The 21171-nt window shown below is 41.3% G+C and overlaps 1 protein-coding gene across 1 annotated transcript; it reads right to left on the bottom strand.

Moving 5' to 3' along the window:
- Positions 1-15877: 15877 nt before the first annotated feature.
- LOC111963959 (chloride intracellular channel protein 4) lies at positions 15878-20500 on the bottom strand. Its single transcript, XM_023987572.2, has 6 exons — positions 20179-20500; positions 17756-17865; positions 17377-17502; positions 17045-17151; positions 16764-16939; positions 15878-16385 (listed from the first exon to the last, which is right to left on the bottom strand). Exons 1-6 carry the CDS (start codon positions 20212-20214, stop codon positions 16221-16223), a joined length of 720 nt encoding a protein of 239 aa, XP_023843340.1. The 5' UTR covers positions 20215-20500; the 3' UTR covers positions 15878-16220.
- Positions 20501-21171: the final 671 nt, after the last annotated feature.

Raw genomic sequence — 21171 nt, 5'->3', positions numbered from 1 at the left:
CGAGGAAAAACTGATTTTGGAATGAATGATCACTTCCCCACGCAGATCAATGAAAGGGAAAAAAAAAGTATCCCATCATGAAGGAAAGCGTTGCCTAAATCTACGAGTCTCTTTCACCACAGCAACTGTATCCGGACTCTAGAGTAACTCCCTGGCTATTTTAATCCAGCTATATCAGGACTCTAGTGTAACTCCCTGACTATTTTAATCCAACTATATCAGGACTCTAGAGTAACTCCCTGGCTATTTTAATCCAACTATATCAGACTCTAGGTAACTCCTGGCTATTTTAATCCAACTATATCAGGACTCTAGAGTAACTCCCTGGCTATTTAATCCAACTATATCAGGACTCTAGAGTAACTCCCTGGCTATTTTAATCAACTATATCAGGACTCTAGAGTAACTCCTGGCTATTTAATCCAACTATATCAGGACTCTAGAGTAACTCCCTAGCTATTTTAATCCAGCTATATCAGGACTCTAGTGTAACTCCCTGACTATTTAATCCAACTATATCAGGACTCTAGAGTAACTCCCTGTCTATTTTAATCCAACTATATCAGGACTCTAGTGTAACTCCCTGGCTATTTAATCCAAACTATATCAGGACTCTAGAGTAACTCCCTGACTATTTTAATCCAGCTATATCAGGACTCTAGAGTAACTCCCTGCGTATTTTAATCCAACTATATCGGGAATCTAGAGTGACTCCCTGGCTATTTTATTTAATGTTCAAATCTGAGTTTGTGTGTTGTAGAGATCATGACAACTTCAACTATAATTTTTTTATTTCACCTTTATTTAACCAGGTAGGCAAGTTGAGAACAAGTTCTCATTACAATTGCGACCTGGCCAAGATAAAGCAAAGCAGTTCAACACGTACAACAACACAGAGTTACACATGGAGTAAAACAAACATACAGTCAATAATACAGTAGAAAAATAAGTCTATATACAAGTGAGCAAATGAGGTGAGATAAGGAGGTAAAGGCAAAAAAAAGGCCATGGTGGCGATAATAAATACAATATAGCAAGTAAAAAACACTGGAATGGTAGATTTGCCAGTGGAAGAATGTGGCAAAAGTAGAGATAGAAATAATGGGGTGCAAAGGAGCTAAATAAATAAATAAGTAAATACAGTAGGGGGAGAGGTAGTTGTTTGGGCTAAATTATAGATGGGCTATGTACAGGGTGCAGTAATCTGTGAGCTGCTCTGACAGCTGGTGCTTAAAGCTAGTGAGGGAGATAAGTGTTTCCAGTTTCAGAGATTTTTGTAGTTCCTTCCAGTCATTGGCAGCAGAGAACTGGAAGGAGAGGCAGCCAAAGGAGGAATTGGCTTTGGGGGTGACCAGTGAGACATACCTGCTGCAGCGCGTGCTACAGGTGGGTGCTGCTATGGTGACCAGCGAGGTGAGATAAGGGGGACTTTACCTAGCAGGATCTTGTAGATGACCTGGAGCCAGTGGGTTTGGCGACGAGTATGAAGCGAGGGCCAGCCAACGAGAGCGTACAGGTTGTAGTGGTGGGTTAGTATATGGGCTTTGGTGACAAAACGGACAAAACGGATGGCACTGCATCCAATTTATTGAGTAGGGTATTGGAGGCTATTTTGTAAATGACATCGCCGAAGTCGAGGATCTGTAGGATGGTCAGTTTTACAAGGGTATGCAGCATGAGTGAAGGATGCTTTGTTGCGAAATAGGAAGCCAATTCTAGATTTAACTTTGGATTATGATGTTGAGTCTGGAAGGAGAGTTTACAGTCTAACCAGACACCTAGGTATTTGTAGTTGTCCACGTATCTAATCGTAAGCCACCAGAGTAGTGATGCTGGACGGCGGGCAGGTGAGGCAGCGATCGGTTGAAGAGCATGCATTTAGTTTTACTTGTATTTAAGAGCAATTGGAGGCCACGGAAGGAGAGTTGTATGGCATTAAAGCTCGTCTGGAGGGTTGTTAACACAGTGTCCAAAGACCAGAAGTATACAGAATGGTGTCGTCTGCGTAGAGGTGTATCAGACTCACCAGCAGCAAAGCGACATCATTGATGTATACGAGAAGAGAGAGATCGGTCCAAGAATTGAACCCTGTGGCACCCCCATAGAGACTGCCAGAGGCCCGACAACAGACCTCCGATTTGACACACTGAACTCTATCAGAGAAGTAGTTGGTGAACCAGGCGAGGCAATCATTTGAGAACCAAGGCTATCGAGTCTGCCGATGAGGATGTGGTGATTGACAGAGTCGAAAGCCTTGGCCAGGTCAATGAATACGGCTGCACAGTATTGTTTCTTATCGATGGCGGTTAAGATATCGTTTAGGACCTTGAGCGTGGCTGAGGTGCACCCTGATACCAGCTCTGAAACCAGATTGCATAGCGGAGAAGGTATGATGGGATTCGAAATGGTCGGTAATCTGTTTGTTGACTTGGCTTTCAAAGACCTTAGAAAGGCAGGGTAGGATAGATATAGGTCTGTAGCAGTTTGGGTCAAGAGTGTCCCCCACTTTGAAGAGGGGGAATGACCACAGCTGCTTTCCAATCTTTGGGAATCTCAGATGACACGAAAGAGAGGTTGAACAGGCTAGTAATAGGGGGTGCAACAATTTCGGCAGATCATTTTAGAAAGAAAGGTCCAGATTGTCTAGTCCGCGATGATGGAGTTCAGATCAGCTCTTTCAGAACATCAGCTGACTGGATTTGGGAGAAGGAGAAATGGGGAAGGCTTGGGCAAGTTGCTGTGGGGGGTGCAGTGCTGTTGACCCGGGGTAGGGGTAGCCAGGTGGAAAGCATGGCCAGCCGTAGAAAAATGCTTATTGAAATGATCAATTATAGTGGATTTACGGTCGGTGGACAGTGTCCTATCCTCAGTGCAGTGGGCAGCTGGGAGGAGGTGTTCTTATTCTCCATGGACTTTACAGTGTCCCAGAACTTTTTTGAGTTTGTGTTGCAGGAAGCAAATTTCTGCTTGAAAAGATAGCCTTGGCTTTTCTAACTGCCTGTGTAATATTGGTTTCTAGCTTCCCTGAAAATGACATATCACGGGGCTGTTCGATGCAATGCAGAACGCCATAGGATGTTTTTGTGTTGGTTAAGGGCAGTCAGGTCTGGAGAGAACCAAGGGCTATATCTGTCCTGTTCTAAATGTCTTGAATGGGGCATGCTATATTAGATGGTGGGGAAGGCATTTAAAAAAAAATAACCAGGCATCCTCTACTGACGGAGGGTCAATATCCTATATATAAGGTCAATATCTTCCAGGATACCCCGGCCAGGTCGATTAGAAAGGCTTGCTCGCTGAAGTGTTTCAGGGAGTGTTTGACAGTGATGAGTGGAGGTCGTTTGACCGCTGACCCATTACAGATGCAGCAATGAGACAGTGATCGCTGAGATCTTTGTTATGAAGGTGAATGAGGACCCAAAAGCGACGTAATAGAAACAGAGTCTTTATTCCAGTCTTAAACAAACAATGAATCTCTCTCTTAGTTCTCTTTCGCTTAAAATGTTCAAAACATGCAATAATAGCATGTGGCCTATTTCCAGAGGCCTTACCCATTCTATGGACTCTAGAGAAAGTGACATTACACACAACGTCAGTGGGCAGTTTCAGTTGAGTTGACCTAGGGTCTCGGACAGTGTCCTCACAGCTTCTGCTGTTGYCATTCTCCAGTATCCCTGAAAAGATTAGATTGTCCCGCATTGATCAACACTGTACATCAAGAAAGGTTTCTTTAAGTTGTTTGTTCTCCCTCTGCACCACATCCACCTTGCCATGAAGAGTCTACAGTACCTTTCAGCTCTGTGTTCTCTTTCCTTAGATCATCAATCTGACATTGGCTGAATTCTAGACTGGCACATAATGCATTGATGTCCTCTCGTAGTATATCCAAGATATCAAGTTTGGCAAGCCTTTCATTTATGGATTTYAACAAGTCAACATCCATATCCGTAAACCTCTCCCCACTCTCCAGGCGCGCCCTCTTGCTTGGTGATGGTTTGATGCCATCGTTGATACCGCTTCGCTAACTTGGCTTTGGTTTGTTGATTGGGTTTGTTGTCCTTAACAGTGCTTGAATCCTCCGAAACCAGCAATATGTTTAAAATGGATATAACACATTTTAAAGTGGATGGGGATTCCTATGAGTTGGGAGCAATCAGGCAATGAAGAAGAACAAAATCAACTACTTTAAAATGGAGATAGCCTCAGTGGCGTGGCCCATGCTGTCACAGACGCTACAATGGCACAGATACAAAGATGAGTCCTCTATCTATCTCTATGGACTGTTGTGCACCCGCTTATCTGCCCTCTCATTGGCTAGAAAGGTCCCACCTGATCTCACCTCCCACGTGTCTTCAATCTTTGAGGACATGTATTTCCACTYGAATATCTTGTCAACATTATAGACAATCTTTGGCCCAGTCACTTCAAAGCTGTCAAGTTGTGTTGGTGAGACAATGTCAACAAGATGATTTTTACAAAGGCATGCATTATTATTACAAGGCTTGTAATACAAGCTACAGGTAACTGCCAAAATAATGGAAATACTTGAATAAATGAGCGATACGAAGTACATTATATATACAAAAGTATGTGGTGATTGATGTGAAGTAACCTTGTTGAACTGAAAGAAGATGTGAAACATTTGRGAAATTTGGGAATTTATATAGGGAATGGGGGAGGCCTGAGTTCGACAGTTTTAAACAGATGGGAATTTTTGTAGTGAACTTATGGAGCTTGTTTAGGGAGCTTGTGAAATGAAATAATATTTTCCAGGTAGGTCTGCCTGAGTATAAGTAACTGTTAGACTTGTCCTATTTGTATTTGTATTTATTATGGATCCCCATTAGCTGCCAAAGCAGCAGCTACTCTTCCTGGGGTCCAGCAAAATTAAGGCAGTTTATACAATTTTAAAACATTACAATACATTCACAGATTTCTCAACACACTGTGTGCCCTCAGGCCCCTACCACATATCTACAGTACTAAATCCATGTGTGTGTGTGTGTGTGTGTATGTACCAATGTTTGTGTTGCTTCAGTCTTTGCTGTTCCATAAGGTGTTTTTTTATCTGTTTTTTGCTTTTAAAATAAAATTTTACTGCTTGCATCAGTTACTTGATGTGTATACCTCTCATAAATAAAAGTAGTGATGAAGTCCACTTTCAGCCAGGAGAGATTGACATGCATATTNCTTCAGTCTTTGCTGTTCCATAAGGTGTTTTTTTATCTGTTTTTTGCTTTTAAAATAAAATTTTACTGCTTGCATCAGTTACTTGATGTGTATACCTCTCATAAATAAAAGTAGTGATGAAGTCCACTTTCAGCCAGGAGAGATTGACATGCATATTATTAATATTAGCTCTCTGTGTACATCCAAGGGCCAGCCGTGCTGCCCTGTTCTGAGCCTTTATATATATATGATATATATAAAGGTTTATTAAAACAACAGAGGTATAGTTTAATATTGCATAGTAAACTTTAATAATAGTAATATGTTTAAATGTTGATAGTAACATTTTGAAAAAATAAAGGGTTTTAAAATGTAATTTACCTCTAATGAAATATAAGGCTCTCTCTATGTGTGTGTGTGTGTGTGTGTGTGTGTGTGTGCTTGTACCAGCGTTTTTTAAACCTGTCGAACCACTGACCTTCCAAAAGACTTCTCGGCATATCCATATGAAGGGTCAAACAAATGTCCATATATCCATATGAAGGGTCAACAAATGTTTACAACCCTTACAACTCAGGAGACCACATAACAAATGTTTTAAAACAGTTATGAGTTGTCYTGGGGGRSWCTGTCTCAGTCAATCACACCATCCTCTTTTTGAAAGGGTAATTGTACTCTTTAAGATGGGCCCTTTACTTATGACTTAAACAGATCCATTATACCCCCCCCTGAATAACCTATTACTGCAGTGGGCTAAATCAAGGTCACACAGAGTGATTCTTGGTAGTCTTACAAAAATCTACTGTGAAACAAAAGTGTACACCTCACACACATTGTTATGGGCTTAAAAAACGAAGACACCAGTAACATGTCAGATAGTGTAAATGTATTCATTTTTGAGTTTGCAACCCAATATGACACTTTAAATACATCACAGAAGACTGAWATGTAACAAAATGCCTATTGAGCTGTACACTGAGATGCTCAGTTGGTCAATATTCCCCTCGAGTGATTCCCCAACATCTTGTCAACATGTGCCCCAAAAATGGAGCAGATATCTTACACCAATCTATCTTTATAGACACTTGTCATTAATAAGGATCTAGGAGGCCCCTATAGTGTCCAGAAATGTCTCCAAAATGTCAAATGTTTTAAGCATTTTTATTTTCAAACATGTAACTTTTGTCAAAAAGTATTTTTATGACCAAATTCWAATTCTTTAGTGTATGCATTCATTTTTTTTATGATTTCATGACTGTTTGATAGTAGATCCCTGAATGGTCAAAAACCTCTTCAAATAGAAGTATGTTTGTTGCATAAAATATCTTACCGGTCGGCCCTCTTCCACCTCTCATCATGGTCACAAGCTGACAGGCTCCCAGAGGCAGGGCAATAAAAGGCCAGCCACTCAACTGCCCCTCTCCTCTCCAACAGCCATCACCCAGAACAGCATGAAGACAGAAACAGCTAAAAGATCACTGATATAACTTTCTTCTTGTGGAGCTTTTTGAAGGTGAGTTGAATATTCATTATTGATGTTTGTATATGATATATATTATTTAAGAATGATGTGTCTTAATGTTTAATTGACATGTATGTTTTTAAAAGGAAGGCTATTTTACCATTGAACAGTAGCCATTGTTTATTTTCAATGACTGTTTGTAAACAATCTATTTGACCCTCTTTACTATTCAAACCTCTGAAAGAACATGATAGAACGATAATTAGAACTATGATAAACTATGATCAATACCAACGATGAGAAACTATGAAACAACTATGAAGCAGTGTCTGTGTGTGTAGTAATGTATTATTATTTAATTGTGTGATATTACTCTCGTCTACTACATCTCTCATGTATACTCCAAAGGAAAAATATTTAACAACGTTTCAACGTTTGTGTATTGCAGACAGTTCTGAAAGACAATGACACCATTTTTTTAGGAATATTAATATATTGGTGTTCATAGTGTGCTTCTGTGATTACTTATTAATACGTTCTTCATTCTTGATCCTTTATTTCGTGGCGGCTCATAGTCCTCTCCGCTTTGGATTCTCTCTCTCTCTCTCTCTCGGCTAATGAAAAGACATGACACTGGGTATCTGTAAAACACTTTGGTGAGCAACGGCTGATTGCAGAAAAAGGATTTTAAGAAATACATTTGGTTGATTGACAGATTGTTGTTATTATAAAAAATAATATAACAATAAGATTATTATCATAATCATTATTATGATTATGTTACAGGTGAGACATACCCAGAAATGTCAACGTCATGTCAAGTGCTCAAATCTGTACAGCAGCCCCACATAATCACGTATGGTAGCTCCAATTTACAAGAATTTGTTTACGAGGCAGTGATGAAAACCGTTTATATGAGCGCTAATTCAAACATAAAATGATATATATTTGATACAATTACCTATTCAAAACTGTTGTTACAAAATCACTTCTAATTGTGTTAATTTCAAGGTTTCACAAACATAAAACAACTATCTAGTTAATGTTTCTTGKACTAACACACTGTTGAGTATCCTATCTACTAAAGAACAGTCATTAAGACAAAACACAAAAAGTTGTAATATAATCTGCATACATGTCATGTCATTGTTGTTGATGTGATAACACATTTTTATTCATGTCTCAATTTAGGATAATACTGTTTATTTGTATTTTTATGAAATTGTATTATTCATGTTGTCTCATACCATGCTAATACAAGCAGATGTATGTCTTTTTGGATCAAGAATTGATCAATAATACTAATAGGGACGATCAGATCCTCTTTCCTATTCAGGCATCATATAATACACAGCCACATGCAAATCCATCAACTCCACCAATAAAACATTGAAAACCTTAACATGACTACTGGCAATGTCWTTATTTTCGTCACCATCCATCAATGGTTGAAGTGCATTATATTTCATTAAAGGTCAATTACATTTTAAAACCCGTTATTTCTTCAAAATGTTACTACCAACATTTAAACATAATACTATTATTAAAAGTTACTATGCAATATTAAACTATACCTCTGTTGTTTTACTAAACCTTTATATATATCATACATACTATTATCACACATTACCACAAAATGTATATTTCAAATGTATAATTATTTTTAATTGTTGGAAGACAGATCTTTTAATGTCTTAGAAAAGAAGGCCTCAGGAAGGGTTCTCTCTCTCTCTCTCTCTCTCTCTCTCTCTGCTTGTAACCTCACAGCTTGTAACCTGGCACCACCCATGCAACCAGGCCTCACACATACCCCAAGGGAGGAGAGAGACAGAGAGAGAGAGAGCGATTTCATTCATTGAAGGTAAATCACAATACACCTAGAATTGGTCTAGGAGACATGTTTTCTGTAGTTTTCTGTGGTTTATCTGTGTCAGACTTGTCTAGGACACTCACTAAACCCTAAACCTCAACTAAATCTTGTAATAAATTATGTGGAAATTGAGCAAGTTGTTACGTACGTGAGGAGAGACGGACCAAGGCGCAGCGGATGTTGAGTTCCACATATTTATTATAAAGTGAAACTTAGCCAGAACAAAACAATAAATCAATAAACTAACAACGAAACGTAACTACATGGTGCACATGCACAAAACACAAAGTAATATCCCACATACCAGGTGAGAACAGGGAACCCTTAAGTATGATCCCCAATTAGAGACAACGATAATCAGCTGCCTCTAATTGGGAACCATACTCAATMCCAAAACATAGAAACAAAATGACTAGATCACCCCCCTAGTCACGCTCTGACCTAAACACCATAGAGAACCAAGGGCTCTCTATGGTCAGGGCGTGACACAAGTTGAGATGACTAAACTGCTTGGAGAAACACTAGATTGTAAACTGTCATGGTCAAAACATATTGATGCAGTAGTAGCTAAGATGGGGAGAAGTCTGTCTATAATAAAGCGATGCTCTGCCTTCTTAACAACACTATCAACAAGGCAGGACCTACAGGCCCTAGTTTTGTCGCACCTTGACTACTGTTCAGTCGTGTGGTCAGGTGCCACAAAAAAAKGACTTAGGAAAATTGGCTCAGAACAGAGCAGCACGGCTGGCCCTTGGATGTACACAGAGAGCTAATATTAATAATATGCATGTCAATCTCTCCTGGCTGAAAGTGGAGACATTGATTTCATCACTACTTTTATTTATGAGAGGTATTGACATGTTGAATGCACYGAGCTGTCTAAACTACTGTCACACAGCTCAGATACCCATGCATGCCCTTACAAGACATGCCACAAGAGGTCTCTTCACAGTCCACAAGTCCAGAACAGACTATGGGACGCACACAGTACAACATAGAGCCATGACTACATGGAACTCTATTCCACATCAAGTAACTGACGCAAGGAGTAAAATTAGATTTAAAAAACAGATAAAAAAACACCTTATGGAACAGCGGGGACTGTGAAGCAACATAAACATTGGCACAGACACAGACACACGCACACACACACACACACACACACACACGATAACATATGCACTATACATACACATGGATTTAGTACTGTAGATATGTGGTAGGGCCCTGCTGGCACACAGTGTGTTGTCAAATCTGTGAATGTATTGTAATGTTTTAAAATTGTATAAGCTACCTTAATTTTGCTGGACCCCAGGAAGAGTAGCTGCTGCTTTTGCAGCAGCTAAGGGGGATCCATAATAAATACAAATAGGACAAGTCTAACAGTTACTTATACTTAGGCAGACCTACCTGGAAAATACTTTTTCATTTCACAAGCTCCCTTAGCATCAGCTCCGTAAGTTCACTACAAAAATTCCCATCTGTTTAAAATTGTCAAACTCAGGCCTCCACCATTCACTACATAAATTCCCAAATGTCCCATCTTCTTTCAGTTCAACACACTACACATCAATCACCAGGACAGCTTTATTGCAAACACATGCTTTACCCAAAACAGCTGCAGTATCACGTTACATAAGCACTCACTCGATTGCGTGAGAACATCCGGACAGGATGTACATAGCCTGAGAACATCCACTCAGGATCTACATAAATGGGCATAAATGTGTGACACATAAAATAGGTGGTCATCAATCACTTTCGGACACGTGCCGTCTACTGAATTTCTTCTCTTAGGCCACTTAGTTCCAGTGAAGCGAAATCTTAACACTACAGCATTCAATGACATTCTAGACGAATCTGTGCTTCCAACTTTGTGTTTCCTGTTTCAGCATGACAATGCCCACGTGTACAAAGTGAGGTCCATACAGAAATGGTTTGTCGAGATCGGTGTGGAATACCTTGACAGGCCAGCACAGAGCCCTGACCTCAACTCCTTTGGGATGAATTGGAACGCTGACTGCGAGCCAGGCCTAATCGCACAACATAAGTGCCCGACCTCACTAATGCTCTTGTGGCTGAATGGAAGAAAGTCCCTGCAGCAATGTTCCAACATCAAGTGGAAAGGCTTCCCAGAAGAGTGGAGGCTGTTATAGCAGCAAAGGGGGGGACCAACTCCATATTAATGCCCATGATTTTGGAATGAGATGTTCGACGAGCAGGTGTCCATATACTTTTGGTCATGCAGTGTATATTGGAAGCAGGTGCTTCTATACAGGTGTGGTTCCCGAATTAATTAAGCAATTAACATCCCATAATGTATGAAAACACAGGCCATTATTTTGACTACCATGGCAATTTCTCCATTGGATGATGATGCATCCATCAACAGGGCACGAGTGGTCACTGAATGGTTTGATGAGCWTGAAAACGATGTAAGCCATATGTCATGGCCTTCTCAGGCTGAATTCCAAATGATTCCCTACCCCTCGCCCCTCCATTTGCGTGTTCACGCATGCATCTGCCGTATGCACAAGCGCAGTGGTGGAGAAAATACACAATTGTCGTACTTTGGGTGAAACTAAAGATACCTTAATAGAAAATGACTCAAGTAGAAGTGAAAGTCACCCAGTAAAATACTACTTCATTAAAAGTCTAAAACGTTTTGGTTTTAAATGTACTTAAGTATCAAAAGTAAGTGTAATTGCAAAAATATACTTAAGGTTCAAAATTGCGTCATTCAAGTCACGGGTGTGTCCCGAAGTAGATGGATTTATGGTGCTTTAGGGAACTCTGGGGGGTGGGGGGGGGAACAAGGTCGGCAAGTCGGAGTTCTAGAAAAAGCCTGAGTTCCCGACTTAGAATTCCGAGCTGGATGACCGTTCAAAACAATATTTCCCAGTCGGSGCTCGTTTTTTTCAGAGTTCCCAGTTGTCTTGAACGCAATGAAGTCAGAAGTCTGAGATTTCAGAGTTCCCCGTTTCCAGTTGTTTTGAACACAGCATTAGTCCACTTACCATGAATGAAATGACACGCRTTGAGGACCAATGAAATCTGGTTCCCTACCTCTCGCAGAGATTGCGTCATCATCCCCTTCATTTGAAAGCAACCCCACAGCATTATCAAACTTCCCCGTGTGTCATTATAGGGAGGGTGTTCTTGTCTTTGAATGCTTCATTTGGTCATTGGTAAACATAAGAAGACCCAGCTGCTGACGGAGACACAAGAAGGCCTGATTGAACGTAGCAAAAAGCCACCTAAACACGCTTAATCCTGGGAAAATGCTATTTCGGAATGTACAGATCAGCGCTCTGTTTACCAACGATCAAACTAAGCATTCAATGAAAATAACACCCTCCCTACTATCACACATGGGGAGRTTTTATAATGCTGTGGGTTCGCTTTGCTGCCTCTGGTACTGGGAGCCTTAAACGTGTACAAGGCATCATGAAATCAGCAAATTATCAGGTGTTTTGGAATCCAATATTAACCCAGTGTCCAAAACTGGGTCTCCATTGAAGGTTGTGGGTCTTCCAGTAGGACAATGACCCCAAACACACATCAAAAAGCACCCAGGAATGGTTCAAGAAGAAACACTAGACTGTTTTGGAGCGGCCAGCGAAGAGTCCAGATCTGAATCACATCCAAAACCTATAGGCAAGATCTGAAAACAGCAGTTGGTYGAGAGCACCCCTCAAACTTTGAAGAATTAGAACCGTTTGCTGCTGAAGAGTGGGACAAATTGCCAGTAGAAAGCTTCAGCAAGCTCATTGATTGCTACAAGAAGTGTTTGTCTGCAGTTATCTTGGCCAAAGGCTGTGCAACCAAGTACTAGCTCTGGTGTGCCAACAATTTTGTCCATGCCATTTGTCTTTATTTTCTAAATTAAAAATTGTAAACTTAAGCTTACAAGAATAAAATTGTTTCTGCAATGTTGAAAATCCAATAACAAGATGTGGAGCCCAAACTTTTTTTTCAATAACAATTTATTTGAGAAGAAATAGGGATTTATTTAAGAAATTTGCAAGGGTGCCAATATATTTGTCAGCTACTGTATTTGTTCTAACCCAGCACTAACACTCCTTAACGTAACCCAGCTGATGAATCGGTGGTTGATGGGCTAAGGCTAGGCTACCAAACCTTTCTTTGTGGTTTCCAATAGAGAAACAAGGACATCTTACAATCATTGAGACATTTCTGCTCAAAATTTTGGGGATTTCATTATTTATTGGTTTTACGCACCAACCAAGACTATTTTAGGCTTAAGGTAGATGGTACCTGCTTTTTTTCACTGCTGYTGGCTGCCATAAATGTGTAACCTATCTTTGGTATAACTACAGTATCTTCAGCTAGTTAGCTATCTCTGCTTCACTAGACTGCTAGACTGACTGGATGATTATTTGTCACTACCTTGAATGGAATGTTTGACAGGATGAACTTAACAAAAGTTGAATCATTTTTATTAATATACTTCAGGAGAAATAAATGTATAGACTGTGGAGTGATTCAGAGGCCATCCTTAKCTTCTCCTCTTTAAGCTTTTCCTTCTCCCTTTTCTCCTCTTTCTTGTCTTGGTATTCATACCAGCACCCTTCCCATTTCTGTYTTCTTAGTTCAGCCTTGAACAGATTATGCCTCTGCTCTCTCTCGCGCTCGGCCCGTGTGCTGACAAGACAATGGGCCACGGATCCAAGACCACCTCCTAAGGTGCCTGGTGGGAAGAAGGGAGAGTTGGTAGACTGTCAATAGTGGACAGAGAAGCGAACCCAGGTCGCTGGCGTGCTAGGCAAACAGCCTACGCATCGTGCCAATAGGGCTACCCCACTTGGTAGGAATGGGAAACACTCTTTTCACACCACTTCAATACCGAAGTGACTTTATCATAACAGGTTAGGAGAACTTACGCAGCAGGTTAGGATAATTAAGGTTAGGAAAAGAGTTAGCTCTCATAACCTTCTATGAAAATGACTTTGTATCGAAGTGGCGTGAAAAGAGTGTGTCTGTCACGCCCTGACCGTAGATTGCTTTGTATGTTTCTATTTTTAGTTTGGTCAGGGTGTGATGTGGGTGGGTATTCTATGTTGTAKGTCTAGGTTTTCTATTTCTATGTGTTTGGCCTGGTATGGTTCTCAATCAGAGGCAGCTGTCTATCGTTGTCTCTGATTGAGAGCCATACTTAGGTAGCCTGTTTTCCCACTTTTGTTTGTGGGTGGTTATTTTCTGGTTAGTGTTTGTTGCACCTGTCAGAACTGTTCGTTGGTCGTTTTGTTGTTTTTGTTTGTGTATTCATCTTGATTAAAAGTTATGGATACGTACCACGCTGCACTTTGGTCCTCCTCTCCTTCTCCCGATGACTTTCRTTACAGTGTCCCTGGTGGGAATAGGAACTTGACTCATATTAGTGAGGATCGCTACACTGCCCCCTCCGAAAAGGAAGGCACTTACCCCCCCTTCGAACACATCAGCAGCCTGACACGTCCAGATGTGCATTCCAATGGCCTCACGGCCGCCATCTCACTTCTGGCACCAGTGTAGCGAATGGCGGGGTAGGGAAGCAAACCCGAGTCACTGGCGTGAAGGCTAACACCCAACGCATTGCGCCAATAGGGTTAACATTTACATTTACATTTAAGTCATTTAGCAGACGCTCTTATCCAGAGCGACTTACAACCCACTTAGTGGGAATTGTAACGTGGCTCTTATTAGCAAGAATATTTTCAGGCTGCTTTCCCAAACAGAATTTGAAAAATAAACKTATAGAATCTGTAAAGTAGAAGAGATAAGAGATAACTAGTGAGAAAATACTGACGGTAGCCTAATGGTCAGTTAGGCTTGAGATAAAATATTTGTTGTCTAGCATRGCTTCCTACCCATGCTGTGTAAATGACCGCCTTCCTCCTTCTCCCTCTGAATGGTCCTCTCGATTTGTCGTCGGTGTCTCTCTTTGACCTTAGTATTTCCCCAGTTGAAGATTCTCCTACTGATACTTTTATCTTCCTTGTTCTTTTCTTCAATGATGCTTCCAYCGTCATCTTCCTCCACAGTCGCTTTGGTCCTCATCTCCTCTTTTGTCTCTCTCTCCATTTCTTTACTCTCCTGTCTTTCATTCTCTGCCGGTCTTTCTTCTTCCTCTCTATCCACCTGTTTCTGGCTCTATTTGTTTCCTCCTTTCTTTCTTCTCTTGCTCATATGCTGTACCTTTTTCTACCTTTGCTTGTCTTGCCTTAATGCGCTGCTCTTGCCATTTTCGCACCGGCAGTGCTCTCTGTCTTTCAATCTGTTTCTCGTTTTGCCTCGCTTTCTCGATCGCTCCTTTGTCTTCATCAATTCGCTGTTTAGCTACGTTCCTCTGTTGAACCTTTTCCTTTCGCCTTGTAGGCCTACTCTCTCTCGTCCTTTCCATTGCTTTTTCATGCTCCCTCTGTCTTCTCAGCCGATCAATGTCCATTTGTCTTTCCTTCTTTTGTTTCTCTCTCAGTTTTTCCTCATCTCCGTCTTTATCGCTGACTGGTTTGGTATTGGCAATCTATGTTTTTCCTTCTTAACCCTCTCCATCTGTTTCTCCTCTCTCTGGAATCTCCTTCCTTGATAGAATTGATTCTCTTATCAAAGACAAGAGATACATTCAGTGTTTCTGCCAGTGAACTGACTGACTGTATCATATATAATATATCTATGGACTTATATTCTGTTTGAACCAAAACCAATATCAACAACAAAAACAAAACAATGTATTTGTGATGTAATGGTGCATTCCACCCATAGAATTAGAATGATCATTCACATGTTATGATTACCCCCACAGCAATTAAAAGGCATCCATTTGATCAATAATTTTCATGAAATGAGGCAGTTTCGTGAACTTTATTAGATTTGTACTGTTTCCCTCTGGCAATCCAAACACTTTTAAATAAACCAATTAAAATGATGTTTACTCAGACTAATATTGCTCTGGGCCTACGAGAGGTGACAGTAATTTCAACGTAGAACATTTCAATAAATGCAAAACCTATCAACCCACACATAACTGCACCACATTTATCTTTGTTGACGTGGCATGTGACATAGTGCCGTCTCTTTGTCTCTCACGGGTAGAAAATACAGATCATTACAATTGCCAGACAAAGTATGCACATTGCTAGGTTTTTAAAGCGAGCATAAAATACATTGAAAGGTTATTAAACATAACATTTGAACTGTTGACCATAACTCAGAGAATGCAAATATCTACATAAACTAAACAGGCAGCACACAATTGTATTGTACGCACATGGTCCTCCCTAGCTCAGTTGGTAGAGCATGGTGCTTGCAACACCATAGGGAGTCCTGGGACCACCCATATAAAAAGAAATGATGCACGCAAGACTGTAAGTCGCTTTGGATAAACGCTTCGGCGAAAAGGCATATATTATTGATATATTACACATTGTAATAGTACATGTACAGTATAAGTAGACTTTCACCCTGCACGCACTGCGTTATACATCAATATGTTATTGAAAGAAGACAGACAGGCCTCGTTCTGCAGCACGGGCAGCAGGCGTATTGTTCTCTTCATAGCCCTCTTTTCCCTTTTTATTTTATTTTATTTTTAACATTTCTTCTCTTTTCTAAACATATCTTTTTCAGCTCCTCTTTTACCCTGTCTGCCCTCCCACCCCCACCCTTCTCTGTATTCTCACTCCTTGCACCCCTCTTTCCCCCTCCTTCTCTGCCGATCTACTTGTTKAGGTATTTGGCCACTGAGTGGTAGGCCAGTAGGATCTCGGAGTCCTTGGGACAGGTATATCGGAACTCGTCCTGCTGGTTGGCCTTGGTCAGGTAGCGGGTCAGACCAGTTAGAGCCACAGGGATCTCAAAGTCACGGTACTTCTTACACACCACCTGTGGGGAGCAAGAGGGAGGACACACACTGAACCACACTGAGCAATGTTTCATCTGTTTACTATTAGCACAGTGGTGCCAGTGGTACTTGTAGTCATACAGACCAATAAAAGGCCATGCACTGTATATATTCCCATTGTTTGAACCATTGTTTGATCTTCAAGACTACCCATACTGTCCGTATTTGATCATTACAGTGCCATGTTACCATAGCGACACCCCTGAGTACACCTATAAATACCGTGAATAAACCTTTGCATTTCCTGATAGAGATTGAGATGGTTCCAAAAGAGAGGAACAGAATAAATGAAAGGACAATAGATGACATAGGCAAAGGCGATGTGGTCTATGAGTTCCTGGAATGCTTGATCTGATAACCTTGACTATGTTGAGCTTGGGAAGCAGGTTGCAGTCAGCTAGACTGAGGGAGTTCCCATCCAGATAGTGCCGTGAGTACTGGCGGGCGTCTGGGTTCTGGTCCAGCTCATGTGGGAGTGGCGTCAGCAGGTACTGATCCAACTTCATCAGGCTCTTCAGAAACTTCTTCTCCAGCACTGAAAAAGAGCAAAGCCTCATCACAAGCTGGAACGAGGCTCATTTTAATACAGGACATACTGTTTCAATGACTCAGCGATTTCTAAACAAGGAGGGACTCTTACTATCATTGAGGCCAGGGTTAGGGTTCTTGATGTATGCAGAGAACTTGTGGAAGATGTCATCTCCAGCACCGTTGGACTCCTTGTAGCGACAACAGAGCTTGGGGTACCTGGAAAGGCATTGCCATTAGCTCTCAGCTTTCTGGATCAGTGAAACCAGTGGAGGATACATTTGACTGCAAAGAGGTTAATTCACCTGGAATAAACATGTATTTATTCATTACCTGTCTCATTTGCCGTGTGTGTGTCTGTGTCTGTGTGTCTGTGTGTGTGTGTGTGTGTGTGTGTGCGTGTTTCCGTGCATTTATGCCTGTTTATGTTCATCACACACTCACGGTGGAGGAGCCAGGGCCTCCTCTAGAAACTCCTCGATCTTGTTGGTGTCAGTGCGCACCTCCTCCCCGAAGATGAGGAACGGGGGCTGAGAACCTGGGGCCAGGTCCTTCAGCACCTCTGGAGCCCTGACAACCAGAGGACCAGATGAAACACATGAGGGAGAAAGTCACTCAACTGCACACTTCATCTATTACACACAATCCTCTAGTCGTTCTGTCATCATTAGCAGTTCATAAGTAGTGGCAAATGACTTTGGAGGATGCATGGGCATGTTTGGACAAGCACTTCGATTCAGGCGTGGCTTGGATGTAGGGAACGGTTGCTTTAGGTGTATTGTGGAGAGTGTATATGTGTGAGGGTGAATAGCCACATACGTACCTCTTCATGTCCACTGTGGTGAGAGTGAAGTTGGCCCCCTTCAGCCAGAGGATCATAAAGAGTCGCTGACAGAAGGGACAGTTCCCCACGCTCTCCCCATCATCACTGGCCTGACGGGTGGAGGGGTATTCGAGAAGGACTTTTTCATATTGTAAGTACAGTGTAACAAAGACAGATTTAATGCTGTACTTGTTACACTATACTTCCTTACGTTATTCCGCTGTAGTAAGGACACTAATGTAAAGTGTCACCGTTTTATTTATATAGCACTTTTTACAACACTTTGCGAATCAAGATAATTGAGTCATTGGACTGTGAGGAAGTGAAGGCATTTTCAGCAGCAGGGGATAAAGACAAGCAGAAAGCCTCCAAACTGGACAATCCTCTTTTTCAGTTTCTGTTCACCTGACCTGGCTTCAAACAGAAAACACACCTATACGCTGTAACTGTACAGGATTTATGTAAACAACAAGCTTTTATGAAGAGGTTACATTGCTTCAGGGTCATTCCATATCATTTTAATCACTTTCTGACTGCACCCTTTTGATTTGAACCTTCCATACATACAGTACCAGTCAAAAGTTTGGACACACCTAGTCATTCAAGGGTTTTTCTTTATTTTACTATTTTCTACATTGTAGAATAATAGTGAAGACATCGAAACTTTGAAATAACACACATGGAATCATGTAGTAAACAAAAAAGTGTTAAACAAATCTAAATGTATTTCATATTTTAAATTCTTCAAAGTAGCCACCCTTTGCCTTGATGACAGCTTTGCACACTCTTGGCATTCTCTCAACCAGCTTCATGAGGAATGCTTTTCCAACAGTCTTGGAGGAGTTCCCACATATTCCATCTCAATTGGGTTGAGGTYGGGGGATTGTGGAGGCTATGTCATCTGATGCAGCACTCCATCACTCTCCATGGTCAAATAGCCCTTACACAGCCTGGAGGTGTGTTTYGGGTYATTGTCCTGTTGAAAAACAAATGCTAATCCCACTAAGCACAAACCAGATATGATGGCGTATCGCTGCAGAGTGCTATGGTAGCCATGCTGGTTAAGTGTGACTTGAATTCTAAATAAATCACTGACCGTGTCACCAGCAACACACCCCCACACCATCACACCTCCTTCTCCATGCTTCACAGTGGGAACCACACATGCAGAGATCATCCGTTCACCTACTCTCCATCTCACAAAGACACGGCGGTTGGAACTAAAATTCTCCAATTTGGACTCATGAGACCAAAGGACAGATTTCCACCGGTCTAATATCCATTGCTCGTGTTTCTTGGCCCAAGCAAGTCTCTTCTTCTTATTGGTGTYCTTTAGTAATGGTTCTTTGCAGCAATTCGACCATGAAGGCCTGATTCACGCAGTCTCCTCTGAACAGTTAATGTTGAGATGTGTCTGTTATTTGAACACAGTGAAGCATTTTTGTGGGCTGCAATCTGAGGTGCAGTTAACTCTAATGAACTTATCCACTGCAGCAGAGGTAACTCTGGGTCTTCCTTTCCTGTGGCAGCCCTCATTGGAGCCAGTTTCATCATAGCGCTTGATGATGCGATTGCAATTAAATGTCCGCATTGACTGACCTTCATGTCTTAAAGTAATGATGAACTGTCGTTTCTCTTTGCTTATTTGAACTGTTCTTGCCATAATATGGACTTGGTCTTTTACCAAATAGGGCTATCTTCTGCATACCCACCCCTACCTTGTCACAACACAACTGATTGGCTCAAACACATTAAGAAGGAAAGAAATTCCACAAAATAACTTTTAACAAGGCTTACCTGTTAATTGAAATGCATTCCAGGTGACTACCTCGTGAAGCTGGTTGAGAGAATGCCAAGAGTGTGCAAAGCTGTCATCAAGGAAAAGGGTGGCAACTYTGAAGAATCTCAAATATAAAMTAMATTTTGATTTGATTAACACTTTTTTGGTTACTATGTGATTCCATATGTGTTATTTCATAGTTGTGATGTCTTCACTATTGTTGTACAATGTAGAAAATAGCMAAATAAAGAAAAACCCTTGAATTAGTAGGTGTGTCCAAACTTTAGACTGGTACTGTAAATGAACATGAAAAAAGTTTACACATTTTTAGATCATTGATGTTAAAGTTTTAAAAAGTATAATTTATTTTTACAAATATATGATAAAATAGTTTGACAACCCTGTTTTTAAGCTTTCCAATGATATCAAACTAAACCGTTTATCTTTTTCTCATGATAGGGTGGGGCATGCAAAATGGGTCAACGTTCATCTATATCCTGAAAGTCTAAGTCCTTGCTGTATGCTGTCTCCCATTCCAAGATGGTGGAACTATAATGTACCCCTGTTGTTATAAAACAGGACTAAAGTTCAAAACACAGTAATACAGTCTCCATTGGAGGCAGGTTAGGATTCTAACTTTTACCTTGATGAAAAGTTCAATCTTGGGGACCTCCGCCATCTCTCTCAGTTCCTTCGAGCTTAGCAACTAGTTAATGTTGGTTCTCAGAGAAGCGAGAGCTGTCAGTGTCATCCCAATCCACACATACATGCATACACACACGGCTAAATCACCGTAGGTCACCGAAGGTCAGAGGATCCAAATGGTTCTCTTAGTGATGAAGGTCAGATTTGCTGTTATGATAAAAGATGGTCAGCTCCTCCACAGGAAGCAACAACACTGGTTTGTTAGAACCAATCCTCTATTCCTCCCTCTCTCCCTCTCTTTAGTACCTCTCTGTCGCCTCTATCTGTTTCGGTGTCTCTCACCGCACCCGTCATCTGTCTCTGAAGAAAACGCCCCCACCAGACCTACCAGTCAGACCAGTAAAGTGAGATCACCCCACCTATTCTCACTCTCCCACAGGCCTCCAAACAATGTMATGTCAGTGTGGCTCTCTTCCTCTCCCACCCCCTCTCCCCCACCTTCCTGCGTACCTTACCCAGTTATACATTTTGCAGTGTTTTTGGTGGACACATTAAGCCCACTTTCTCTCTTTGAGCGGCATTTATGACCGGCTGAAGACCTCGTCATTCATCTGAACACTCTAAAAGATGACAAAGAGAGTTGAGTTAAGGGCAGAGAGACAGAGAGACAGAGAGACAGAGAGACAGAGAGACAGAGAGACAGAGAGACAGAGAGACAGAGAGACAGAGACAGAGAGACAGAGAGACAGAGAGAACGAGAGAGAGATTACACAGACCCACAAAGAATTTGAAAACAAAGTGGCAGAATACCTGACCACTGTGACTGATCCAAAATTAAGGAAGTCTTTGACTATGTACAGAGTCAGTGAGCATAGCTTGGCTCTCAAGAGAAGACAGGCTATGTGCACACTGCCAACAAAATGAGGTGGAAACTAAGCTGCACTTCCTAACTTCCTGCCAAATGTATGACCATATTAGAGATACATATTTC

Source organism: Salvelinus sp. IW2-2015, linkage group LG5 (assembly GCF_002910315.2).
Source record: "Salvelinus sp. IW2-2015 linkage group LG5, ASM291031v2, whole genome shotgun sequence".
Taxonomy (NCBI): domain Eukaryota; kingdom Metazoa; phylum Chordata; class Actinopteri; order Salmoniformes; family Salmonidae; genus Salvelinus; species Salvelinus sp. IW2-2015.
Note: the sequence above shows the minus strand (reverse complement) of the source record. Positions and strands in the feature narration are given on the sequence as shown.